Raw genomic sequence first — 27,689 nt, 5'->3', positions numbered from 1 at the left:
GAGATTTCTATAGAACTAGTGTTCAATAAATGTTTATTAGTTTGATCTACAGACATGTAAAAGATTGGTACACATGGCACTGTGTACCCAGTCATACTAGAGGGGAAATGCTGTTGGTGAGAGGTTGAGTGAGGAAGGATTGTTAAAGACTCTAAAATCAGGCAGGATTTGGACTTGCCATAGCACTCCAGGCACCCTGTAAGAAAAGAATGAAGCCCCCACTTTTTTTTTAATTATTAATAATCCCTCATATGAGAATATAGCACACTGCAGTTAACAGAGTAGTTATGACCATTATCTCAATTAAGCACAATTTTACTAATAAGGAAATAGAAATTTACAGAAGTCAAGTAGACTTAGTAGGTAGCAGATAGTATACCCACGGCCATTGCTCTTATCTCTGTACCACAATGCTATTGATTAAATTTGGTTTCTGTAGTGGAGCCCTTAGGCTGAAGTGATATTGAAATTATATCCTTTTGAAAAATATTTATTGAGTATAAATAAATGTCCTATACATTAAATATCAAGAAATATTCATTATTGATTACAAGTCAGGCTGTAATACTGAGGGAACGACAAAGTCAAAATATCCACTTGTGATACTGTAGCAACAATTCCATTCCAACACTAGACACATGATTTGCTCACAAGACACAACAAAACCTATCAAAAGAGCCATTACTTTGAGCCACCTATATGCCACAATAGAAAATGGTTTTGAATCATAATATGAACAGTCTCAATAATCTCATCTTCACTTCATCAATTTATCAGGTCATATTGAGACTGTCGAGTTATACTGTCACAAAATTTAAGATTTTATATCCTTGGTTTTATTTCAAATTGTTATTAATGAGTGAAAATGACTCATACAAAAGCCAAAGATACTTTTAAGTTAATCTTTCATAAGAGAAAAAGAATCAAATTTTAGTATAAGAAAGCTTCCCCAAACAATGAATTTCTTAACGGAAAAAAAATAAAAGAGCAGTGTAATTAACCTTTCCTTCAAAGAAGGGAAAGGAACTTAAATCTGTTATGGAAAATCTGGATATATTTCCTAGTCCCACAATATGTGTTTATTTTACATGTGTACTTGAATGATGAAAGTCTATGAAGCAGGTATCTGTGGCAATCCAAATTCATCCACCAGGACTCCATCCTGTGAAAAAGAATCAAGGTTTAGTGCCACTATTTTTCACTTGATAAAAATGATTATAAACACTAAGTAGCCAAAACTCATTTCTAAGCATTTAATCAATCAAAACCAAAATCCCACTTACAAGCCAATAATGAAATTTTTTATGAGGTTTTAAGGCAGGGATTGGGAGGGCATGATAAACTAGGTAAAGTTTTTTTGTTTTTGTTTTTCTGGGGATTGAACCCAGGGACACTTAACCATTGAGCCACATCCCAGCCCTTTTTAATATTTTTATTTAGAGACAGGGTCTCACTGAGTTGCTGAGGCTAGTTTTGGACTCACAATCCTCCTGCCTCAGCCTCCTAAGCTGCTGAGATTGCAGGCGTGTGCCACTGTGATGGGCTCCAGGAAAAGAATTAGAAAGGATCTAAAGGGATAATCCTTTATAGGGTATAGGAATCATGTAAGAGGAAGAAAGGTAAATATAAGAATAAATCTAAAAATAGAAAAAGGGGCTAGGTCCAGTGGTGTGCACTTGTAGTTGCAGCTACTCCAAAGGCTTAGGCAAGACAACTTGAGCCCACAAGTTCTAGACTAGCTTGGGCAACAAAGCAAGACCCCATCTCAAAAAACAAAACAAAACAAAAAATATCAAAACAGGAGAAAGGGGGGTTGGAAATGTCAGGAGGAAAGGCTGAGGAGTCAGTCCTTGTCTCTAGATTTGAATTTTCACTCTGATCTCTAAAGTGAATCAATACTTTTGGCCTCCCATATTCTTGAATGGGCAATGCCCTTACACAGACAAGCAGTCACTTCCATACCATACTTTACTACAAAATCACAGGCAGAGATACCTTATCATGTAAGAAACCCTACCCCACAGCACATTTAACTTCGGAATCTGACCTTCTAAAAGTGGAAATAAGATAGATGACTTGTAAGTACTGAATTAAAAAGGTGGGCTAAGGTAGCATTCACAAAGATTATTTCAGGCAGGGGTACAGCTCAGTGGTAGGAGTGCCTGCCTAGCACCTGTGAGGTCCTGGGTTTGATGCCTATACTACAAACAACAACAACAAACTATTTTAGGAATGCTGAAAAAAAGAAACCTATGCACCTGGAACCTTAGAGTGGCCAAAGAGGTGGGTGTGGGTTAGGGTTGAATGGGGTGGGCAGTAGAGATAGGTAAGACTCTCTCAGGGAGAAAGGAGGAGTACAACTGGGAAAGATGGAGAGTCACAGAAACCAGCTATAAGGGACATAGGAAATTACCTGCTCCCCACCCTTTGCTCCCCACTATTACAAGTGGAAAACATGATGAGGTTCCTAGAGAAGACATGAATTTCTAATTTGCTTAAAATCGCACAGTGAATAAAGGCAGACCTAGGACTGGCTCCTATTCAAATATTTTATCAATTGCTTGTGTATTCAATGTGTGTATTGGGGGATCAAATACGAGAGCTATAAATGTCCAGTGGCAACAAAAATTATAACACATAACGTTAGAAACTAAGATGGAGTATATAAGATTTCATAAGCAGTAAAATAATATGCTTATAATAATGCCAACCATGTAGATTTAGACAGGGCTTTAAGTTTGCAAAATCCTTTATATACAATATTTAAATTTTTCTGCACAATAATTTTGTGAAGTGTTTGCAATTATCTTCATCTTACACATGCAAGAAACAGATAAGCTCAAGACAGCTAAAAGATCTTTCATTCTCCCAGATAGCCTGATTTTTTCCACCTTGTTGAATTAGAATCTTTCAGCATTATTCTTTTGAATTATTCCTGCTATGCTGCTCAGGCTGGCCCTTGAACTCACAATCCTGCCTCAGCTTCCTGAGTAGTTAGCTGGGTTATAGGTATGCACTGCCACATTCAGCTTACACTAAGTTTTATACTTAAAATTATTAACCTCTTGTTTAAAAATTCCACTCAATAACTAACTAGTGTTTCTGGAGAGAGGGACTTTCTTTTACACTGCTGCCTAGCAAGGCTCATGCAAGTGCTGCTGCTAAGTTATCAGGAAAAGTTTAGAATCTGGGTTGGAGATGTGAGTGTAGCTCAGTGACAGGGCACTTGCTTAGCATCAACAAGGCCCTGGGTTTGATCTCCAGAACCACAAAACTAAAAAACAAACTGAGTTGGGCATGTAACTCAGTAGTAGAGAGAACATTTACCTAGCATGGGCAAGGCTCTGGGTTCAGTCCCCAGCACCACACACAAACAAAAAAGTCTAGAATCTATAAATGGTACCCAGTGCTAGCTCACAACAAGAGTGATTATGTGCATTATAGAAATTGTCTCTGGGGCTGGGGTTGTGGTTCAGTGGTAGCGTGCTCGCCTAGCACATGTGAGGCACTGGGTTCGATCCTCAGCACCACATAAAAAACATCTACAATTAAAAAATAAATATTAAAAAAAAAAGAAATTGTCTCTGTATAGAGACACTTCTGGTCTCACTGGCACTATTTTGCAGCCTGTATGTTGTCTTAAGTAGGAAAACTGAGCTTTCAAGGGTTCCCAAAATAATGACCAGGACTTTCTTTTCTTGTTCTAACTTAAGACTACCTTTCGTATTCCCAGACTGGTGGGCATAAAACCTTTTCTATGTTGTATAGAAATATAAGCAGAAAAGGATTTCACCTTGTTTTTTGTGTCAGTGGGAACACCCTCTGGAATTGCAGGTGCAGATGCTGCTTCATCCAAGTAAGAACTATCTTCATCAGCCAGAAGCTCATCACCCAGTGCATCCAACTCTGAAATTAAAATAGTCAACATTTCAAAAAAAAAGTAAGAAAATTGACAGCTGCTTAAAATTTAGTGAAATGATTTGCAATAACATGAAAATTTAAATACAAAGGGAAAAGGATTACTCCTCGACCCCGCAAATCCTAAAATTCAAGAATACAAAATAAAAGATGAAGATTACAAGAAACTTTCAGGGAAACTAATATGGTAAAATCTATGAAAAGCAAAAAGGAAAAAATAAAACAACCATTTCTCCACAAACTTGTAGGGTTTCCCTTTTTTAGGGGAGGGGGGGTACTGGAGATTGAACCCAGACGCACTTTACCATTGTGCTACATACCCAGTACCCACCTCACCCCGCTTTTTGCGGGTGTACCAGGGATTGAACTCAGGGGCATTCAACTACTGAGCCAGATCCCCAGCCCTATATTGTATTTTATTTAGAGACAGGGTCTCACCGAGTTGTTCAGTGCCTCACTTTTGCTGAAACTGACTTTGAACTTGTGATCCTCTTGCTTCATCCTCCCAAGCCACTGGGATTACAGGTGTGCACCACTGTGCCTGGCCCCCAGCCCTTTTATTTACTTTTTAAAAATTTCTCTCTCATTAATTGTTGGACTTGAAAAGAAAGTAGTGAAAGGAGGCATAAGATTGTTGTATATTGTGTGACCATTATACGAAATCAAGGTCTAGAACTGTCTATGGTGAAAGAATTGGAAATAGGAGATTTTTTTTTGGAAACTAGGGACTGAACCTGGGGGTGCTTAACCACTGAGCCCATCCCCAGACCTTTATATTTTTTAAAATTTGAGACAGGGTCTCACTAATTGCTTTATTGCCTCACTAAGCTGCTTAGAATGGCTTTAAACTTGAGATCCTCATGAGTTGCAGGGATTACAGGTATGCGCCTCTATGCCTGGCTAGCCAGAAAGAATGACAATAGTAGGTACTCATCAGCGGAAAATCAAGGGGGGGGGGCGGGGGGCAGGGATGAATTCAAGAAAGAAAAAGGATCTAGGCAAAAATAGAACATGGAGAGAGAGAGAAAAAAAAAAAAAAAACAGTAACATGACAGGGAAATCATGCCATAGAAAATCTAGTATATAGTGGTTCTTTAATCTACCTAGTTTCATCTTTCACACAATTATGATAGCTTCTAGACTTTTCCCCCTAAAGGCACTCAATAATCCTTCCCACTTTTTTGTGCTAAAACCTCTTCTCATTTTTTAAGTCCCATGTCTATCCCTAACTAGTAAGCATGCTACATGCTCCCACAGTATCTCCTTCTTCCTAATAGTGTGTGCCCTTATAACTAATTGATTACTTGAAGCAGGCAGTTTATATTTCTCCCAGTGTTAGTGGAGAAGCTTCATGAATGGAGAGATCATATTTGTTTTCTTCAATACTGAATCCCTAGCACCTAGCCCAGTGCCTGACACATGGTAGATGCTCACTAAGTATTTGCCAACTATTAGTTCTTAATTTACTTTGCTATTCCAAGGGAGTCGATTCCAAGTAGGAAAATAGGGAGAACAAAAATTAAAATGAAAATAGCAAGGAAAGGTTAAGCTGAGGACACTGATAGTTGTACCATGTCGGCTTTTGCTGAACTTTTCTTCAGTCTCACCAGTGTTGCTGGTGGAGTATGCAAGTCTGATGCAGGTGCCTCATAAGTTCTTTGCCCAGAGACTAACTCTTAGAGAATCCAGATAGAAATTTTTACTAGTATTTGGAGAGAGATTCCAGGAAGTTGTTCCTTTCAGACTCTAAAGCTATATATACATTGCTTGTCTTATAACTTACCTGCTTCCAGGTCATCTTCATCTAATTCTGGGGTGCCGTAGCTACGACTTAGTGCTTCTTGAATTTCATTTGCATCTTCCATCATATCCTCTAGCTGGTCTTGTAAATCCTACAGATATATATATGATGGGGTTTTTATTTACTTTTCATTATGTTCCTCTAAGTATTCTCTTTTCTTGCATTTTTCTTTGAATCTTCTAAGTAATTTTTGAAAAGACAATGTACATAAAAATGCCAAGTAACAAATAGTTCTTAACAATTGTTAGTTCACCTCCCTAAACCCACCCTTGACTAGTAACTGCTTTTTTTAGATGATAACCAAGTAGAGACTCTAAAGGACAGGTTTGACTAAATTCTGAATGCCTCCTCTTACTTTTTTTTAGTGCTGATGTATTGAACCTAGTGCCTAGTACACACTAAACATACCCTCTCCCACAGAGCTATAGCCAAGGCCTCTGAATGTCCCTTCTAATTAAAAGTATGAGAAAGAATGCATAAAGAGAATTATTTAAAAATCAGAAGCCCAGCCAGGTGTGGTGGTGCACGCCTGTAATCCCAGCAGCTTGGGAGGCTGTGATAGGAGGATCATGAGTTCAAAGCCAGCCTCAGCAACAGTGAGGTGCTAAACAACTCAGTGAGACCCTGTCTCTAAATAAAACACAAAATAGGGCTCAGGATGTGGCTCAGTGGTTGAGTGCTCCTGAGTTCAGTCCCTGGTACCACCTCCCTTGCAAAAAAAATCAGAAGCCCAAAGATTTCCCCTAATAATGACTGCAACTGTCACTAACTTTATAATCCTCTTTCTATTTTTGGTGGTAAAATATGATCTTAGAAATAAAGAATTAAATTTGTGGGAGGCTGGAGTTGTACCTCAGTAGTAAAGCACTTGCTTAGCATGCAGGAGACTAGGTTTGGTTTGCAGCAGTGAATATAAATAAATAAAATAAAGGCCCATCAATAACTAAAAAAATATTTTAAAAAAAAGAATCAAATTTGTGATCTTGCATTAATTTTTTCAGGGGGCTCATAGAAAATTTGTGATCTTGCATTAGCTTTTACAGGGGGCTCAAAAAAAGCAGTTACTAGTCAAGGGCGGGTTTAGGAGGTGAACTAACAATTGTTAAGAACTATTTATGTTACTTGGCATTTTTATGTACATTGTCTTTTCAAAAATTACTTAGAAGATTCAAAGAAAAATGCAAGAAAAGAGAATACTTAGAAGAAAATAAAACATGAAAACATGTTCATCAGCTCCTTTCTATTATATAAAGTTTTACTTGAAACATTAAATCAAGAAACAACTAATGTATCAACACTTTTTTTTGAGTCAGCCAAAACCAGACTGCACTGGTAGGGAAAGGAGGCAATAACAAAAATGAATGGTGCAAAAAGTTGCACTGGGCCACCTTGGATAGGAAAACAGAGGTGGAATCAGGATAGGCTTGATATCTGACATTAGGCTGGTGAAAAAAATTGACTGAGGGCATAAACCATCTGTGAATGATCTACTAATACTTAACTAGGAGACTACTATAATGCCAGAAATAGTGTGAAATCTATCTGAGAAGTAGCATGGCATATGAAAGTCAGTTTAGATAAAATGGTTAGAAGCATAGACCCTAGAGTCAGAAATACCCAAATTCAAATTCATTATTACTTAATGAAATGCAATGTCTCTAAGATTTTATTTCCTCTTTCATAATGGGATTTTTTTTAAAAAAAATATTTATTTTTTTTAGGTGTAGATGGACACAACACAATACCTTTATTTTTATGTGGTGCTGAGGATCGAACCCAGGCCCTGCCTGTGCTAGGTGAGCACTCTATTGCTGTGCCACAATCCCAGCCCCAAAAATGGGATTATTAAGAGTCATATCTCACAGGGCTACTGTAGGGATTCATTGCAATAATACTTGGGAAACACCTAATATATTTTTTCTTTTATGTTCAGGATGTGCAGGACAACAATATGTTCTTCTTTTCTTTTTGGGGCGGGTGGAGGGCAGGGTTTACCTGGGGTTGAACCAAGGGGCACTCAACCACCAAACCACATCCCCAGCCCTATTTTGTATTTTATGTACAGACAGGGTCTCACTGAGTTGTTTAGAGCCTCACTTTTGCTGAGGCTGGCTTTGAACTCATGATTCTCCTGTCTCAGCCTCCCAAGGTGCTGGGATTATAGGTGTATGCCACTGCAGTATGCTCTTCTTAAACTGCATTCCACAGAGAGGGGAACAGACTAGTGTTGATAATGCCAAAGGTCCAAATCAACACCATTTATTCTTCAGAATTTCTAGAGCAATGCAACACACTTGAAAATTTCTTCTTGGCTTTCTGGTTTGTTTTTCCATATAAAAATGAAAGTAAAATAGAGGAAAAATTTTTTAAAGAAAAAGCTTTGCTTTTCTCCATTTCCAAGCTCCAAATACAACACTGTGCTATACTTAGTAAAACATTCTTCTACACAGAGAAGCAGTGACTGAAACAATAATTAAAAGAAAGCAAAGCCAGGTGTGATAGTGCACGCCTGTCATCTCAGCAATTTAGTGAAATCCTGTCTCAAATAAAAAGTAAATAAATAAAAAAGACTGAGAATGTAGTTCAATGGCAAAGTACCCCTGTGTTAAATTCCCAGAACCAAAAAATAAATAAATAGGAATGAAAATACTATCAGAATAAGCTAATCAAATCATGTTTTAACATTATACATGTCAAGACAAGTCCCTCCAAATAATTTATGATTTTTAGCAATAGACTCTAGGATAGACATGGGGAAAAACCCATCACACAGCCAGGTATGGTGGTGCACTCCCAGTGGCTTGGGAGGCTGAGGCAGGAAGATCACAGAAGTTCAAAGCCAGCCTCAGCAACTTAGCATGGCCCTCAGTACCTTAAAAAGAACTTGTCGCAAAATTAAAAAAAATTAAAAAGGGGTGGAGATGTGGCTCAGTGGTTAAATGCTTCTGGGTTCAATCCCTGGTACAAAATTTAAAAAAAAAAAAAATTGATAGCACTAAACTATAAAGAACTTTGATGCACTGATGTACAGAAACTAAAATGTGAAAGGGATTAAAAAAAAACAACTCCTTCCTCTGCAAGGCAAAATAAAAAATGAGAGCAACTGAACAATGAAAATGTTTTACAAGTAAAATATTTGGAAAAATAAATCAAAGAAATTCAAAATATATAGCCTTGTCAAAAGACACATATACATATACTCCCAAGCTAAGCTCTTTACTAGTCATGCTGGCAATCTATAAGGGGACAGAAAAAGGATAATTAGGTGAGGGAGACAGATAGACAACCACAGATGAAAGATGGAGAGACACAGAAAAAAACAGACTGACCAAAGTTTCTCTTTTGTTCCTATTAAATAGTTATTTATTTATTTATTTATTTTAACCCAGGGGTGCTTTACCACTGAGTTACATCTTTTATTTTTTATTTCTTTAATTTTGAGACAGAGTCTTGCTAAGTTGCTTAGGCTCTCACTAAGTTACTGGGGCTGGCCTTGAATTGCAATCCTCCTGCCTTAGCCTCCCAAGTTGCTGGAATTACAGGTGTGCACCACCATGCACCATCATGTCTGGCCATATTAAATAGTTCTAATTAAAACAAGAAGCCCTGAAAGTAGAAAATAGCATTTTATATTCTGTTACCAAATGGTATTATACAAATAAGACAAGCATTTACAGAACATTTTCTCAGTGAATTTCTAGAAAAATATCATGAAGCTGAACTTCATGTAAGTAGAAACTTGTGGACCGTTTGAAACGGTTAAGGGCAGTCTAAAGGGTACTGGAAAGAAGTAAGACAGAGGAGGAATGCTTTCACTCTGAAAGACTGGAACTGCCAGAGAATACCTATGTGGAGGCAGTAAAATGCCTAGGACATAGTAACTGCTCACTCAAACACTGTTAAAATGGGGCAGTAATGCTGCTTCTCCTTTAACAGACTCCTATTCATCCACTCATCTACCATCAAATACTTTCTGGGCTCCAACTATGGCCAAACATTGTTCTAGACACTGCAGATACAATAGTGAACAAAATCAAGTCCCTGCCAGAAGGGGAAAAGACATTCTGGTCAAAAGGTAAAGGTAAAGAACACTATTACACATGCAGAAAAAAAGCCTCTTTCTTCCCTTAAGTCACCACTCCCTCCCTCTGCTATCTATCTTGCCATCTGGGCTGTTCACTTGACAGTTGAGTGCAGCCAGGCTTGAGGGCACAAAACCTAATCCCAAAAAGAAATGTTCACATTAAGGAACTAATGACTTATTAAAATGTGAAGAGACTTACTGCAAAGGAAAACAAATCTATTCCAGAAATTGTATTCAGCACTTTATACACATATATTCATTTAACCTTTATGACAATACTGGGACATAGGCAGTAATGTTGCAACTTCACAACTGAAGAAACAAACTAAAACTATTTGAGTTGTAAGTAACTACTGGATGCTTATTATGAACCAGGCATTGTGTGTGTAGATATACTTTCTCAATTATTTCACCTGCATAGTAACTGTATGTAGTATTAGAATATTTGTAATAATAAGGAAACCAAAAACTTGGTATCTTTTCCTTAAGTTATTCTATTAGGAAATGGCAGACCTAAGATTACAATCCATTTCAATCCCTTTTCTGTCCTATGCCCATCACATAAGCTTTCATTTGGATCCTTTCAAAAACTAATACACATTCTTTCAGAAACTAGTATATATCTCACCTCAATCTGGTCAATTTTCACTTCCTTGTATGCCTTCTTCATTTCCTTTACTCCCAGTTTCATAGCGTCAACCTAAAAAAAAAAAAAGTAGAAGAAAACCCAGTGTCTTAACTATCTTTAAAAAACTATGAGAAACAAAACATAAACAGGGAAAAGAGCTTAAGAGTAAAACAATAAAATCACACAAAAAAAGGTGACTTGGGATTACCGTAGTTTTGGTATCCTTCAGTGACTGGATGGTGTAATTGGCTTGTTCCATGTTAAAGGACTGTTGGGCGAGGTTGTCCCGCTGTTGCTCATACCTTTTTTTAGAGTCAATTGAGAAACGTAAAAAATGAGTCAGATAGAAATTCTCAGGAAGAAAGTATTCCTAACACTATGATCTTAAAAGAAAAGATTTGGTGGGATCAAAATGCTTAAAAATTGATCTCTAAGATATACAGGGGCACAAATAGTTATTCATAATGCCCTATTTCTAAGCTGTTTGATGTGTGTGTACATGTTTATTTAATTTTCTATGTAATAGATATTTTGTGTATGCCAGAGATATGTCCTTAACATTTTAAGAGAGAGAATTTATATTATTATTGTAAATTAGTGGTTTGATGTGCTGGTAATGTTTTTACCTAATTTATAATACATATTGAAAAAAATAGGACTATTAAAAAAACGGATCCCTCCAGTAATTTCTTTTTGCATGCATTTTAGTTAGAACACTGTTTTCTATTTAACATGATAGCATTTGCTTTATCCAGTGTTACTATATATCTTAAAATGTGTGTTCATATTATTTCCTATGAGTTGGGTGTGATCATTCCAATGACTTGGGAAGGGTGAGGCAGGAAAATTGCAAGTTCAAAGCCAGCTTCAGCAACTTAGTGAGGTTCTAGGCAACTGAACAAGACCTTGTCTTAAAATAAAACAATAAAAGGATTGGGGATGTGACTCAGTGGTCTAGCACCCCTGGATTCAACCCCTGGCACCAAAAAAAATTTTCCTATGATAAATTCTCAGAAGTAGATCTCTTAGAGCAAAGGGCAAGCCTATTTTTGAGGTTCTTCATACATGTAGCTAAATGTTTTTCCAATAGACTAAATTCCTTGAGGATATTTTATTAATCTTGTACCCATAATTAGGTTGTCCAACTAACTTAATATCTGATGTTTAAGATATTTCATTAAAATAAAGTTTTATATCAAACTGATACCACCTCAAAGACTTATGTCACTATGGTCTTTATACAGTATTTGTAACTATCCAATCAGAAGGAAATTTGTTAATTCATGGGACAGGCAAAAGGAAGAAGAGTATGACTCTATTATTAAGTTTCATCCCCTGAGCATGGTGGTGCACACCCATAATTCAAGCAACTGAGGAGCTAAGGCAGGAGGATTAAGTTTGAGGCCAGCCTCAGCAACTTAGTAAGACCCTGTCTCAAAATTTAAAAAAAGGACAAGGGAAGAAATGGTCAAAATGCCCCTGAATTCAATTTCCAGGATGGGGAAAAAAAAAAAATACATAGACACACACACGCGCACGCGCGCGTATATAAAGTTTAAAAGGACAGGGAAATGCCTGAAATATAACATTAAGTAGAAATGGATGACTTATATAATCCCACATAGTTTCAGTTTTCCTCTAAAAAATTATATGCACACATGCTACATATACAAAAGAGAGACTAGAAGACATTATTAGCATTCTATTATTTTCATTAATAGAAATCTAAGTAAATATTCTTTCTTCTGCTCGTGTTATGTATTTTCCAAGTTTCTAAATGAACACATTCCTTTTATAACAAAAAACAAAACTTGCATTATAGTTTTCCTTTCAAATGTAATCTAAAAGGAAGAAGATGGCATCTAATGTGTGATATGTCACTTTAAAATTGCAGGCATGGTGGCTCATGCCTGGAATCCCAGTGATTTCGGAGGCTGAAGCGAGAGGATCCCAAGTTGGAGGCCAACCTTAGCAATTTAGTTAGACCCTGTCTTAAAATGCCCCTGAGTTCAAGTCCCAGTACCAAACAAACAAAAATTGGAATAAAAGATATCAAAAAAATTTTCTGGTTCCCTGTTAGCTGATTATGTCTGATATCTACAACTCTGCAAACAATTTCATCAGCTGAACAGTCCATAGTAAAAAACCAAAGATACTACTTGGCTTCTGCTCAAATTCTGTGACACAGTCACTTAAAACAAAAAAATAAAGACTTTTCAAACTATTTTGGTGAGAGGAAACAAATAGTCAGCATTCCTATCTTTATAAACAAACAAAACCAAAAAAAGGCATCCTAACTAAATAATGGTAGAACTTAAAACTACAGGTCTGGTCAGTCCAAATTAATAGTCATTAGCCACATACAGCTACTTAAAGTATTAAAATTAAATAAAATTAAAACTTCAGTTCCTGAGTCATACTAGCCTAGTCATATTTCAAGTGCCCACAGCCACACGAGACTAATAATTACTGAACTGGACACACAGATATGGAACTTCTCTATCATAACAAAAAGTTTTATTTAGACCACTTTACAACAGATGTTGCTGAATAAGTAAAGGGGAAACCCAAGCTAACCATATTTAATTATATGTCAATAAAGCTTGTAATTAAATAAAGAATGCCTTGAAAAATGGTATGAAACCTGAAGGAATAGAAAACCATTTTGATTAAACCTGCTAAAGAGTAGGAGATTATGTACATAACTTACATCCGCTTTTGCTTTAAAACCCGCAAGGCTTTCTGCTTGACCATATTCTAAGGAGAAAAACAGATTTAATAAAAACAAAGTGGAAAACATACACATGGCAAAAAAAAATCTCCAAGAATTGTATCTCAGTGATGGACTGCTTGCCTAGCTTGCTTGAGGCCCTGGGTTGATCTCTAGCACCAAAACATACCGGCTCCTAAATTTTGTACTTCTCCCAAGCACTAATATTGTTCACTCTCCAAGTCTTTGCATTCCACATCTCTATATCCTGAACTACTTTCTCTTTCCCTAATATATATTAACTCAACCTCCAATTTGAACAGCATCCTTTTTTATTGGGGGGGGGGGGGGCAGTACTAGGGATTGAACCCAGGGCCTGGTGCATGCTAGGCAAAAGCTCTACCACTGAGCTACATTACCAGCCCCATTCTGTATATCCAGTTGCCTTAGGAAGATTCCCCACTTGAATATCCTGCTATCAAATTAAATGGAACATGCCCAAACTCTTCAATCTTATGTTGGAAATAACTAACAGTAGTACATGCCTGTGATCCTAGGCACAGTGGTAAATGCCTGTGATCCCAGAAACTTGGGAGGCTAAGGCAGGAGAATGGCAAGTTTGAGGCCAACCTCAGCAATTTAGCAAGGCCATAAGCAACTCTACCAGAGCCTATCTCAAAATAAAAAATAAAAAGGGTTAGGGACGTAGCTCAGAGGTAAAGCTCCTGGGTTCAGTCTCCAGTACCAAAAAAAGAAAGAAAGAAAGAGAGCCACCAACCTCTCTCTTCTCGAGATTGAGAAACTTTAATCAACCTTATCTTTCCTCTCTCTGTTGTCTCCTCAGAGAGTCATCAGTGTTACTGATTTTCAGACTCACTCTCAAACTGACTCATTTTACATTATTCTCATGACTACCTACCTGGTTTGGGCTTTCACCTCCTGAAGTGTAGACGAGCTTTCCTACTTCTATTTTTCAGTCTACACCATTATCTAAGGTGACTGGGAAAAGCCTTCCCTTTCTATACTGTTCCATGTTATCAATTTATTTGTCTCCTCCAATGAGGAAGGAAAAACAAATATTACCTCATGGAAGATAATAACTAACATGTATTAAGTGCTACTAAGTTCTAGATATAGTACTGTACAGGTCTTATGAATCATCTCATTTAATTCTCATACAATAAAGTATCATTATCCCCATTTACAATAGCAAAACTGAGGTTCAGTGATGCCCTGGTTTACCTAATTAATAAGTTATAGAACTAGAAAACCCAGATAGTTCTATATCCATAGTGTATTCTTTTAAACACAATATTCTATGTTCCTACTAACACAAGAAAACAAGTGACTTTATCAAGGTCACAGCAGGTAGTAATAGTGATAGTATTAGAACATTGGTCCCACATGCCAAGTTCTGTCCTCTTTTTCCCAGCATGCCACTCCTTAACCAGAATATTATTCCTACTTACCCTGACCAACCTAGCAACTCACTGTTTCTCAGCATAGATCAGTGGAATATGTGAATTCCTACTTACATGCTTCTGGACATATAATCAACAACTCTCCTCTAGATCAAATGCTAGCCTCCCTCTCATATCTATCCACAAAATCTCCCTGAAGAACATACTTTCACATGTGTTTTCTATTTACCAGACTCTAAGCATCTCTTTGTATCCTTCAACAGCCCCTACAACCAGATGCTATTTCTACAGGTGCTCAAATTAGGCTGTCACAGTATCTTATGTGGCAGTTGCCAACTACCTTACCTTTGCAGGACCCTCTCTCATCTTTTTTATTTGATCCTTATACTTCACTAGCTCAGCATCCAATCGGGAAATCTTCTTGTCAATGGATTCTGCTCTGCTGTCCACCTTGGAGGAATATATAAAATGAAGTGGTAGTTACTGCAGTATACTTACACAGGAAGGGGCAGGAGGAGGAAAGTGGAGAAAGAAAAACAAAGGGAAGCATATGGTGAGGGGTGGAAAACAGTAGTTCACTGGGCAGGGTATGATTCCCAGTTGGAAACCCTGCGGGGCGCTTTTATAAGATACTCCAATCCCCTCTATTCTGATATACCAGGTCCCCCCCTGAAGTGTATTGGGGTAGAAAAACAATTTGAGAATCACTGGGCTGAACTGAAATTTCCCTGGAATCATAGACTAGTCAGGCTGGGGGTTCAACAAGGAGGTGCATGAAATAAGCCAATGCCCATTAAACACCAGCTAAGACTAAACTAACGCCACCCACTAGGTCAGAAATGATGGCCTAATCTGAGGAGTCAGGGTTCTGAATTTTTGTATTACTGAGGTCCAGCTATGTTAATTTATCAACAGAGAAAAGACCCCTGTCATGAGAAGGGATGGAAAAGGGGTAAAATATCGGTCTGGACGAGGTGAAAAGGGTGTATGGGCCTAAGGCAGGTTGGGGTGAAGGAACCAAGGGGAGAGCAAGTGGACCGGGCAATGGCATCAGGATGGGTTGAGAGCAGGAAGAGCGAGACAGTGATGGGATTACAGAGTTCCTGGTTTGTGGAGTGAGAGGAAAGACTTGGGAAAAAAGGATGAAAGGACGAAGTAGGTATGGAGAGGGCCGAGGTGTAATGGGCCCGGCTTCGGTAATGGGGTGGAGTAGGAGCCAGGAGCAGGGATGGGAGGGGTAGGGAATGTCAAAGGTCCTAAGACTACTTATACATGATCAGATGCCCACCGTGCCAATGCAGTCGGTCAGGCTGGGCGGCGGAGCCTTGGGTTTCGCTTTCCCGAAGAATCGGTTCATCTTGGGCGGCCGCGAAGAACCCAAACACTAGAAGAAAATCAAAAACGGAAGCGAAGTCAGCGCCGCTTCGACTTCCGGTTCTTCCATGCGCAAGCGCAGTGTTCCTGACCCTTTTTCCGAGTTTTCAGCTCCGCCTTCCCCGAGAGGAATTCAGAGCTTTGGAAGGGGTGGGGAGGAAACTGCAGGAGGAGGGGCCTCAGTGGAGGAAGTGGGCGGGACTTCAGGTGAGCGAGGCGGGGCCTTGGATGAGTGGGTGGGGCCTAGAGGAGGCTTTAATACATAGGGTGGGGCAGGAGCGGAGCGGGGCGTGGCCAGGAAGTAATCCGGTAAGGTAGCAAGACGCGGCGTTTAGCTCCCGCCGCTGGGCGGTCAACTAGCGCGGGCCTGGCGGAACGGGGCGGCGCACGGAGACCGCGAGGCGACCGGGAGCGGCTGGGCCCCCGGCGGCGCGCCCCTCGGCCGGGCGGGGAGTCGCGCCAGTCGGAGTCCCAGGCCGCGCGCGGCCTGCCTCGCTCTCAGCGTCCATCTGTCCGGAGTGCAGCTAGCGGGCATGACCGATCCACCAGGGGCGCCGCCGCCGCCGGCGCTCGCAGGCCGCGGGTGAAGAAGGTTCGTCCCCGCTCGACGCGGAGCGAGAAGGTGACCCAGGCCGAGGAAGCGCCCCGGGCCAAGGAGGAGACCCGGGCGGAAGAGGTGGCACCGACTGGAGAGGTGACCCAAACCCAGGAAATGGCGGCAGCCGAGCTCTGCGTGACCATCACCCACAGTAAGTAACTGGCGGCTGGATGGGCTCAGTGCAGGACTCGGAAGGCCCCATGGGGTCTGTGGATTTGGCCATGTGTCTCCGGAAGTGTATGTCCTTAGGTTTGTCCCGCGTCCGGAAGTGTGGATTCTTAGCTGTGTCCATGGGCTGGCTTTTGTCTGGATCTTGTGTCATCACACCTTCCTTGTTACAGGTGTATTTTTTCTCTATTTGTTGAATCGTGGATGTTGGAACGTGTTCGCACACCTTGGGCTTAGTTGTTTGCTTGCGCAGTTATTGTGGGTTTTTTTGTAAGACTTGTGTTGAGCCACATTATGTCTGACTGTTGTGCGTCTGGACACCTACGTGTGTGATGACTATGAACTTCGTCGTGGCGAGCTGTTCATTATTTATTGAGTGCCTTCTCTGTGTTGGATGCTGCGTGCCCGCTGTTTAAGTGGGCCATGGGTCCAAGCATTAACTTTGGGCACTCGTTGAAGTTGACTAAACAATGTCTGTACACTGGAGAGCTGAGTAGATGAGGTGTTTTTCAGAACCAGCTAGGGGAGATCCTACTCTTCAAATCTGGAAGCCAGGATTCTAGATCCTGCAATTTTGAGTGACACTGAAATAGATGTCTCCTTTTAAGGCATCTGTTTTTTTCTCTGTAGCATTGGTAACCCCTGCCCCTGGTCACTAATCCCATTTTATGGAGCTGTTGGGAGAGTTCAAGTCTTGGCATAAGATGAATCTGAGGAATCAGATGGATCTGAGGCCAGTTCAAGGCACTGGACACAGGCTACCTGCTGTCTCTCCACTACCTAGAGAAGAATTGGCATCCATATTTTGTTTTGTTTTAGGTACCAGGGATTGATCACGGGGCACTTAATCACTGAGCCACATCCCCAGCCCTATTTTGTATTTTATTTAGAGACAGGGTCTCACTGAGTTGCTTAGTGCTTCGCTTTTGCTGAGGCTGGCTTTGAACTCAAGATCCTCCTGCTTGCCCCACCAGGCCTGGCTTGTTTTTGTTTTATTTTATTTTTTTTTTAATCTCTTCTGTTTGACTATATTCATTCATTCGTCTTTACTGAGCACCAATTATGGTGTACCTAGGTGTGCCCATTGAGAGAGACTTGGAGAAAAACAGTCCCTAGCCCATTATAGCAAGAGAGACAAGACAGTACAATTCAGAGTTCAGGGCAGTCAGACGATGGGAGGCAGATAGCTTCTGATGAGAAGTGTGAACTTTGGAATCAGATAGATCTGAGGCCAAATTCTGACACCCCTTCCCCTATTCAGTCTCCATAAGAAAGTTTCCAGTATGTGTGTGTGTGTGTTGAGGCTATTGATTGAACCCAGGGCCTCAGGGCCTTGCACATGCTAGACAAGAGCTCTCCTACTAGCTAAATTCCTTCATAGAGAAGTCTTTTTTTTGGTATGGGGATTGAACTGAGGGGTGCTTTACTGCTTAATGACATCCCCAGTCTCTTTTAATTTTTTATTTTCAGACAAAGTCTCACTAAGTTGCTTAGGGTCTCACTAAATTGCTGAGACTGGCCTTGAATTTATGATCCTCCTGCCTCAGTCTCCCAAGTCTCTAGGATCACAGGCGTGTTCCACCATGCCAACTCATAGGATTCTTAATTAATTAGGACTGAGGTCAATTTGTTTATCTATGAAATAGGGAATGATAGTACCTACTTCATGGGATCGTTCTGAGGGTTAAATAAGATAATGAATGAAATGAGTCTAGTACAGTTCTACTCTGTGTGTGTGTGTATTTAGTTGTAGATGGACACATACTTTTATTTATTTTTATGTGGTGCCTCACACGTGCGAGGCATGTGCTCTACCGCTGAGCCACAACCCCAGCCCCCAGCCTCTACTCTTTTTTTTTTTTTTTTAAATATTTATCTTTTTAGTCATAGTTGGACACAATACCTTTATTCCATTCATTTATTTTTATGTGGTGCTGAGGATCGAACCCAGGGCCCCATGCATACTAGGCAAGTGCTCTATCTCTGAGCCACAATCCCAGCCCAGCTTCTACTATTAAGTGCTTAAAATGTTAGGTCTCAGGCTGGGGTCATGCCTCAGTTGGTAGAGTGCTTGCCTAGCATGTGTGAGGCACTGGTTTGATTCTCAGCACCCATATATAAGTAAATAAATAAAGGTCAATCAACAACTAAAAAAATTTATAAAAAAAATGTTAGGTCTCATTACAATTATTCATTCTTATGGTGGAGGAAACAAAAATCCTTGAGCAGGTCACTAGAGGAAAGCTGGGCAGATGTCAGCAGGCACTTTGAATTGGATAGAATTTGAGAATAGCCCTTGAATGCCGGGTAAAAATAAATGTAATAAAGTCTCATCCTTTATTGTTTTCTGTGAAGCAGTTATTTTCATCAAATGCTTTTTTTTCTCTCTAGACAATGAGAAGTATGACCTTCATGTTACCCCACAGCAAGGCAGCAATGAACCAATTGTCCAAGACCTGGCCCAGGTTGTGGAAGAAGCCACAGGGGTTCCACTGGCTTTTCAGAAACTCATATTTAAGGGTAGGTGTTTCTCTTCTTGCTTTGAGCCTTTATGGCTAAAGGACAGACTTAAAACAGGTTAACCTTACCTAACAGTAACTTTCAGTTTTCAAACTAGGGCAATTTTTGTTTATTTGTTCGTTTACTCATTCCTTTAAAAATATTGAGGACCTGCTATATATACTGGAACTTTTCAAACATCTGAATAGATATCAGGTTTGAAGTAACATTACAGAAATCTTACCTTTTTTTTTTGGCATTAGAGTTCGAACCCAAGGGCACTTAACCACTGAGCCATATCCCCAGACCTTTTTATATTTTATTTAGAGACAAGGTCTCACTGAATTGCTTAGGGCTTCGCTAAGTTACTGAGGCTGGCTTTGAACTCACAATCTTCCTGTCTTAGCCTCCGGAGCCACTGGGATTACAGGCATACACCACCACACCTGGCAAAATCTTACCAATTTTGATAAAGCATGAGCAGTCTTTTCTGGCTAGGCTAGATCCTTTTTCTAAGTGTGTTCACCTGTTATCCCCTACCACTTCAATAATTTGTATTGAAATTACTATTAAATGATTTTTTTTCTTAATTGTTTAAAATCTGATTTCTTTTGTTAAGATTACAAACTCCATGAGGTGAGAGATACTGCTACATTTTAGTGCTTGGCATTGTTCAGACTATGTAGGTTTTGAACTTGGATGTGACAGGTCATTGGATGGTGCTGATTTCCACTAGGACTCACCCCATCCCCACTCCTGTCCCTGCCTTCCTGCTCCCATAAGAACCCATTATTCTGGTATTTAATAGGGATAGATAGATCTCCTTGGGTGTCCATATGAATTTAATAATAGAAATAATTTATTTATTTGCTTATTTATTTTGCAGTACTGGGGATTTAATGCAGGAGTATTCTACCAGTTTGCCACAAACCCAGCCCTTTTTATTTTTTTTTAATTTGAGATAGGGTCTCCCTAAGTAGACGAGGCTGCCCCAAACTTTCAATCCTGCCTTAGCCTCCCAAGTAGCTGGGATTAAGGTATGTGCCACCAATGTCCAATTTCTATGTATATTTCATAGTGCAACTCCTTGTCTTTTTAAAAGCATTTTATCTCTGAATTATAAAGACAACAGAAATTTGCATTTTAAAACAGAAGAAATCACAAAAAAGAAAATGTTCCTCTGGACAAGGGCTTTTTTCTTTTTCATGCTGGGAATCAGATTCAGCACTCTACCACTGACTTACATCTCTAGCCCCCTACATTTTATAATTTTTTTTCTTATAACATTAGGTCATCCGCATTCATTGTGGCAGTAAGTTTCCTAAAAAATGGACTTTAATGACTACTACTCTTCTTTTTCTTTCTTCACTTCTTTCTTTCGTTTTTTTGGTGTGGTAAGTACTGAAGAACCCAGCCAGGGGCACTGAGTATAATCCCCAGTTGTTTTTTATTTTATTTTGATATAGAGTCTTGCTGAGTTGCTGAAGCTGGCCTCACACTTGGTGATCCTCTTGCTTCAGCCTCCAGAGTTGCTAGGATTACAGGCATGTGCCACCACACACAGCTCAAAGTCTTCTATTGTACAGATATATAGTTAATTATTTTCCTATTCCTGAATATTTGGCTCTTTGTAGTTTCTGACTATTGTAAGATTGTTCTGAATATTATCATTTAAGAATTATTGTGTAGTATTATGTGTGTTCAGTTATATCTAGAAGTGAAATTACTGGATTGACACTTTCAAAAAAGGTTATACCAATTTCTCTCTTCTTATTAGTGAACACACTTGTATATTTTCTATACCTTTGCTGAAATCTATTTCAGTGTTGTACATTTGTTACAACCTGGCATACCTTTCTTCTCTTTTCAGGAAAATCTTTGAAGGAAATGGAGACACCATTGTCAGCACTTGGAATACAAAATGGCTGCCGGGTCATGTTAATTGGAGAAAAGGTAAATTGTTTTTTCCACCAGAATTCCTCAGAATCAAAAGTCTTTATACGTGTCTGTCTGGATGGCCAAATTTGGGATCCAGATTCTGCATTGGTGAAACGCCTCTTTAAACAAATTCTTTGATGGGATTACCAGTTCCCCCCCCCAGTTGTTTGTATCTTCCTGCTTGTTGATGAGGGTTTTTGCTTTAGGAATTAGGAACTGTTATGTTGCCTCAAATAACATGGCCTTTGTTTTGGTGTGGAATCTCACTTTGATTAAAATGGTGCCTAGACAGGCCTTATTAGAATTGGAATTTGCAAGAGAGCTTTATGTTGAGCCTGCAGATATTAAAGTACTGCACACCAGTTTTAAGAGCCTGTTTCTCTTTAACCATCCATTTTACTAAAAAGTCTCCCACAAGAGGAAAACCCTCTTTGACCAAAAGAAAGTTTCAGATTAAAGAACTAAGGGGGAAAAGAGTCAGTTTGTGACAGGTGAAGGCAGTGGTCCCTGAGGTGATGAGAGAACACTGTGGCCATCCCTGCATTGTGACACAGTGGAATTGTTGGGCATATGAAGTTTCCTTACTTTGAGTGGCGTGGCTAAGTAGAGGAGGGCCAGAGATTAACAAAGTGGAGTCAAAAATCTAATCCAGACTTGGAACTATCAATAGACACAGACTCAGGATTTGGCCACAAAGAGAAATGGATAATTTAAGATAGTATAACAAAGCAGGAAGCTGCTTGTCCTGGGTACCAAGTGTTTAGGTGAAAGAATGGAAAAGACTCTAAATTTTTTGCTGAAGCGTCAAGGAGAATGGCGATGAGCACCAGGCAAAATCCATGGGTTCAGTTTGAAGAAGTAATGGGACCTCTAGGTACTGTCACAGAGTGTGTAAAGCCAAAACTGAATTCCATTCTGCTCCATCTTATCTGAGCTGTGTGACCTTAGGTTACTTTACTAAGTTAGCCTCGGTTTCATCATCTATAAAATAGTACCTCCCTTCTAAGGTTGTGGTAAGGCTTAAAAAACAATACAAGTAACATGCTTAGGATAGTGCCTACTATGTAGGGAGTGTTCAATATAAGTATTCATCATTGTCATCATCTTATTGAATAGGAAAACTCAACTCAAGGGTGACATTTAGGAATTCCATTTAAAAGGAGTTGTCAAATTCCACCTGACTTGCCATTTGTACTCCTTAGAGGTATTTGCATTAATTTGTTTGCCCTCCAGTCTGACTGTTGATCAGCCCAAGGCTGAGGCTGAATCTGGCGTTTGGATTGGCTCCATTCTCTTAGCTCTAGGTGCCAGGACACTCACCAAAATGTTGACTTAACATCTTCCTTTTCTTTGAACGGGAGTCTTTGTAGATAGAAAACCTTGACATATAACACTTTTATTTGCTTTTGAAGAAGCAGCAGAGTTACGGCCTTTCAAGGTGAGCATTTTAGCCCAGTTGTGGCCAGATTTTCTTATGATAGAGGCTACTAATCCTGGTGATGATTATTGTTTTTGTTTTGTTTTGTTTTTGTATTTTGCAGTGCCAGGGATCAAACCCAGTGCTGCCTATGCTATGCAAGTAGCACTAAGATATACTCCAGCCCTGATCTTGGTGATTAGTGACTTCATTTTATTCATCATTTTAGAATAGTCCAGAGGAAGAGGCTGAATTAAAGAAGTTGAAAGATTTGGAGAAGTCAGTGGAGAAGATAGCTGACCACCTGGAAGATCTGAATAAAGAACTTACTGGAATCCAGCAGGTAACTTCCCTCGTAAACTTTTCCACCTTTTGTAAGAACTTTGTGGATATCATATGTGGTAACAAGTGTAGGCTCTGCATTCAGACACCCTGTGATCAGATTCTTGTCCTGCCCCGCACTGCCCTTCCCTGCCTCTCCCCCTCTCCCCCTCTCCCTCCTCTTCCCCTCTTCTCCCTGTCCAACAAACATTCTACTTCACAACATCCCTAGCCCCGTATCTTTTCTCTTACTTCAGACAAGTTTTTCTCAACTTCCTCATCTCTAAAAAGGAATAATGGTGGTATTTTCCTCTTAGGGTTATTGTATTAAATACTGTAGGCTGAGACTGACACATACTGAATGCTTTCTAAGTATTATTTTCATTGTTATGTCAAACCCCAGTTAACATCTATTTGTGCCTACAAGAGAGGGACATGTGTGCTTACAATCACAGTGACTTGGGAGGCTGAGGCAGGAGGATTGCAAGTTCAAGACTGGCTTCAGCAACTTAACCAAACCTTCAGCAACTTAATAAGACCATGTCTCAAAATTAAAAAAAAAAAAAATGTTTTTTAAAAAGGGACTGGGGATATAGCTAAGTGGTAAAGTGCCTCTGGGTTCAATCCCCAGTAACGAGAAAGAGAGGGAGAGCACTTGCCACAGGAGGATCATATTATTGTCTGAAATTGCTCCTCACTGTCCAGGGTGTTTCTATGTATTTAGCAAGGCAAGGAATATTTGGTTAAGTCACAGAAGCTCCAAATTCAGCTTGATCTTAGTGGAGTAGTGATGGTGGGGGTTGGGGTGGGGTGGGACATCCTATTCAAAACCTCATGTTAGAAATGGGATACTGACACCCAATAAAGATTAGGAGTAACTCAAGTCCACCTACTTCTTTTTCCCCTCATTTTATAACATAATTGGTATGTGTTTGTGTATTAATTATATAAAGTGATATGATAGCTGTATAATAAAAGTTTTACATACACACATAATTCCTACACACATAGGTAGTAATATAGGAAATAAAAATTAGCTGTAAGGCACAAACTAGTAAATGGCAGTCAGGATTTGAGCCCAGGCCTGTCAGATCCTAAACCTGCCTCTTGTGTGCAAGTATGTACCTGTGATTTAGAGATAACCAATCAAAGCCTGAAATGTGTTTTCTTTAAAATTTTGATATAATATTATATATACTTTGTAAAAAAATTCTCTTATTAGATTAAAGAAACTGAACATTTTCTTACATCATTAAAAATGGTCGTACTGGGGCTGGGGTTTTTGTTCAGTGATAGAGCACTTACTTGCCAGCATGCGTGAGAACCTGTATTTGATCCCCAGCAGTAGGAAAAAAAGGTCTAAAATTTGTAATGTTTTTTTCAAAGATTACATATCTCATCATGTTTGAATGTATCATAGTTTACCTAACCTAGTCTCTTTGTTCACCACCTAACATTATTTTTACCATTGTATATAATGCTTCTTTGAATGTCCTTGGTCATGAATCTTTTTTTTTTGGTTATTTCTAGGTTTTGTTTGTAGAATGCATTATTTGAGTTGGAATTGCTGGTTAATATTTTAAGTTCTTGCTCTTGTTGTCAAATAGGCATCTAGCTCTTGGCTTTGGTAAACATCCTCAGAGACTTTTTAGCTCATATGACTGACTAATTGGTCATGAGGTCAGGCAATATGAATAAACAGCAAGATAATCTAATGAAAATAATGGCTACTGCCATTTGTTAGCGTAAGTCTTTCCCATGAGTTATGTTAAGCAACTACATATACATTCCCCCTTTTCCTCATAGTAACCCTCTGGAATATGGGTACCATAGTCTGTTTTTAAAATGAGGACACTAAGGAGTTAAGTAACTTGCTCAAGATCATGAGAATCCTGGGCAGTCAGGATCTGAGCCCAGGTCTATCAGACCCTAAAGCTGATACATTCTCTTTCTCTCTCTCTTTGCTGGGGATTGAACCCAGGACCTTGTATTTCCTAAGTAAGCTCTGAACCACTGAGTACATTCCATCACCCAAACACATGCCCTTAAAGTCTGCCTCTTTATATGCAGGTATATGCTTGTGACTGGGGACTTCACCAGAGCCAGGCCTAATGGCATTTGAAGCCCCAGTGACCCATGTGAGATAGAGCAGCCTGTAGCCTGATAAAACTCTTGGATAGGCACAAGGCCAGCCTTTCTGTTTTCTTCCAGGAGATGAAGTTGTGGGCCTGGCTTGTGACAGTGAACACAGGGCATGGTCACTTCATTGGTATTGTGGCACAGTTTTTCATCAGCCTTATGGAACCCTTGCAATAATACATTATTCCTCCACAGGGTTTTCTGGCTAAGGATTTGCAAGCTGAAGCTCTCGGCAAACTTGATAGGCGAGTAAAAGCCACAATTGAGCAGTTTATGAAGATCTTAGAGGAGATTGACACAATGGTATGTAAATATTAAGCTCAGAATAACTAGTTTTCTTTGACAATATATCAGTTTCACTTTTTTAATAATGAACTCCTAATGTCTGAGCAAACTCATCACTTGAGGATATTGAGCATCAGCTACTGTGTGCCAGACACCACGCTAGTTCCTGGGTGAATACACAGACCCATATGACAGTTGCTGATTTCTAAATACTCAGCTCACCAACATAGATCTTTGGTTTTTTTTTTTTGTATTTGTTTTTGTTTTAGATGTTGATGGACCTTTATTTTATTCATTTATTTATATGTGATACTGAGAATCGAATCCAGTGCCTCACACATGCTAGGCAAGTGCTCTTCCACTGAGCCACAACCCCAGCCCCTATGTAAAGTATCTCAACTTTTTTTTAGGTGGTGCTGGGGATTGAACCCAGGGCTTTGTGCATATGAGGCAAGCACTCTACCAACTGAGCTATATCCCCAGCCCAGGGCTTTTGTCGTGTACATATATGTAAATAAAATTAGCATCCATAACTCATGAAACTGGGACCCAAGTAGTCTGTGATCTCATGGTTGAAGAAACAGGGCTTTGTATTTCTAGCTTGATGCTTCATTCTTTTTTTTTTTTTTTTTTTTTTAAGTTGTAGATGGACACAATACCTTTGTTTATTTTTATGTGGTGCCGGGATCGAACCCAGTGCCTCACGTATGCTAGGCAAGCGCTCTATCACTGAGCCACAATCCCAGCCCCATGATGCTTCATTCTTGAGTGTGAACTGCTCTGGGCTTGGGATACTTATGTTGTAAAAGAAAATATTATCAGAAGGTACTTTTCCTGGCATACTGAGATCATGGTCTGACAAGGACATAGTATCTATACATAGGAAACAGTGAAAGAACAAAGTCTGTGTTACAGATCAGTTTTTATGGTTCAGACATTGAGACCAAAGATGCTTTTAGGAATGAGAGCCGTGGAAAGGACTTTGTAAAGTACAGACCTGGAGAAATGATCCCTTAAAATTCACATCTCATTTGCATTAGTGACCTATGATCTGTTTGGTGTGTTGTTTTCTTTTTTATATATCTCATGTAATTGTCACTGAAGATTATGTGTCAACTTTTCTTCCATAGATCCTACCAGAAAATTTCAAAGACAGTAGGCTAAAAAGGAAGGGTTTGGTGAAAAAAGTTCAGGTGAGTTGTGTGATAGTACATGACAAACTGTTATGTGTTGGGGTTTGTTTATCTGCTTGAAATTTTCCAGTAGTGCAGAAATGTAGTGTTTGGCATGAGTTTTTATTTTTCGTTGTTGTTGTCGTTGTTTTGTTTTTTCAGCATGAAGCCAGAGCATCAGAGAAGAGCCCCCTTTGTGTCTCTTTAGTTTTATTTGAATTTAAACTATTTAGGGAGAAAGTTCACAGAAGAGCAGATAGGCTGACCCCTTACACAATCCCAGGAGGCACCATTTGTGTGTACAGTACCTCCTTCAGTTGTGTTGATGCAATGTCCGTGGCCCCGAGGAAAGACTCTCTGTCCATTACTGCCTCTGGGGGAGTTGTTGAGCTAGAGCATGGTCAGAAACCCTGACCCTATATTTTCCTCTCCCTCCCTCCTTTACCTTGGAGCCCAGGATGGTACCCATCTCCATCCTTACATAGTCTGTTTAGAGTCTCACTCACAGGTTCCCCAGAGTGGCTGAGTAAAGAGCTTTGTGTGGGCGGTAGTTGGCTAGCTCTGGAAGAGCCCTCACTGCCATGTATCTATCTTTTAGGCATTCCTAGCTGAGTGTGACACAGTGGAGCAGAACATCTGCCAGGAGTCTGAGCGGCTGCAGTCTACAAACTTGGCCCTTGTTGAGTGAGGTGCAGTGGAGAATGGTGCTGACTGAAGAACAGCTCTGTCCTCTCTGGAACAGAAATTGCCTGTTTCTCCATAGCTGTTAAAGGCAACTGGCCAATTATCAATTTTCCTACTCCTACACCACTTCTCAATGAAAAAGTACTATCTTTGCAACCTTAAGTAGAGCTCCTGTCTGTTTTCTTATTCTATTTCTATGTGGCTATACAATCCAGCAGGTGCCTTTTCCCAGCTCTTTTAACCAACTTTCCTCAAGCTGAAGAGTATTTTGGTTTGGTTTGGTTTGGTTTGATGAGCCTTAAGAAGGTAAAACCTTTTGTAGCTATAGTCAGAATTTATTTTTAAAAAGTTGAGAGTGGCTCTGTGTGTTCACTGTTTTGAGATTACAAAAGGAACAAGGTAAGGACTTTGGTCTTTATCCTAAGAGATGTGGGCCTTGCCTTTTAAAACTGGTCAACAGGGGCTGGGGCTGGGACTCAGTGATGGAATGCTTGCCTAGCACATGCGAGGCGCTGGATTCAATCCTCAGCAC

At 39.6% G+C, this 27,689-nt stretch overlaps 2 protein-coding genes across 2 annotated transcripts; one reads left to right on the top strand and one right to left on the bottom strand.

Moving 5' to 3' along the window:
* Positions 1 to 16: 16 nt before the first annotated feature.
* Positions 17 to 16,017, bottom strand: Chmp5 (charged multivesicular body protein 5). Its single transcript, XM_027931041.3, has 8 exons — positions 15,851 to 16,017; positions 14,908 to 15,012; positions 13,142 to 13,188; positions 10,640 to 10,733; positions 10,432 to 10,503; positions 5,702 to 5,810; positions 3,794 to 3,906; positions 17 to 1,162 (listed from the first exon to the last, which is right to left on the bottom strand). Exons 1-8 carry the CDS (start codon positions 15,917 to 15,919, stop codon positions 1,112 to 1,114), a joined length of 660 nt encoding a protein of 219 aa, XP_027786842.1. The 5' UTR covers positions 15,920 to 16,017; the 3' UTR covers positions 17 to 1,111.
* Positions 16,018 to 16,556: 539 nt separating this feature from the next.
* On the top strand, positions 16,557 to 27,319 carry Bag1 (BAG cochaperone 1). The gene is made up of 7 exons (XM_027930863.2): positions 16,557 to 16,685; positions 19,094 to 19,222; positions 21,072 to 21,154; positions 22,786 to 22,899; positions 25,212 to 25,319; positions 26,432 to 26,494; positions 27,072 to 27,319. The coding sequence occupies exons 1-7, from the start codon at positions 16,649 to 16,651 to the stop codon at positions 27,159 to 27,161; spliced, it is 624 nt and encodes a 207-aa protein (XP_027786664.2). The 5' UTR covers positions 16,557 to 16,648; the 3' UTR covers positions 27,162 to 27,319.
* The last annotated feature ends 370 nt before the right edge of the window (positions 27,320 to 27,689 follow it).

The sequence above is a fragment of the Marmota flaviventris genome, chromosome 13 (genome assembly GCF_047511675.1).
Source record: "Marmota flaviventris isolate mMarFla1 chromosome 13, mMarFla1.hap1, whole genome shotgun sequence".
Taxonomy (NCBI): Eukaryota; Metazoa; Chordata; class Mammalia; order Rodentia; family Sciuridae; genus Marmota; species Marmota flaviventris.
This window is presented reverse-complemented; position numbering and strand designations above follow the sequence as displayed.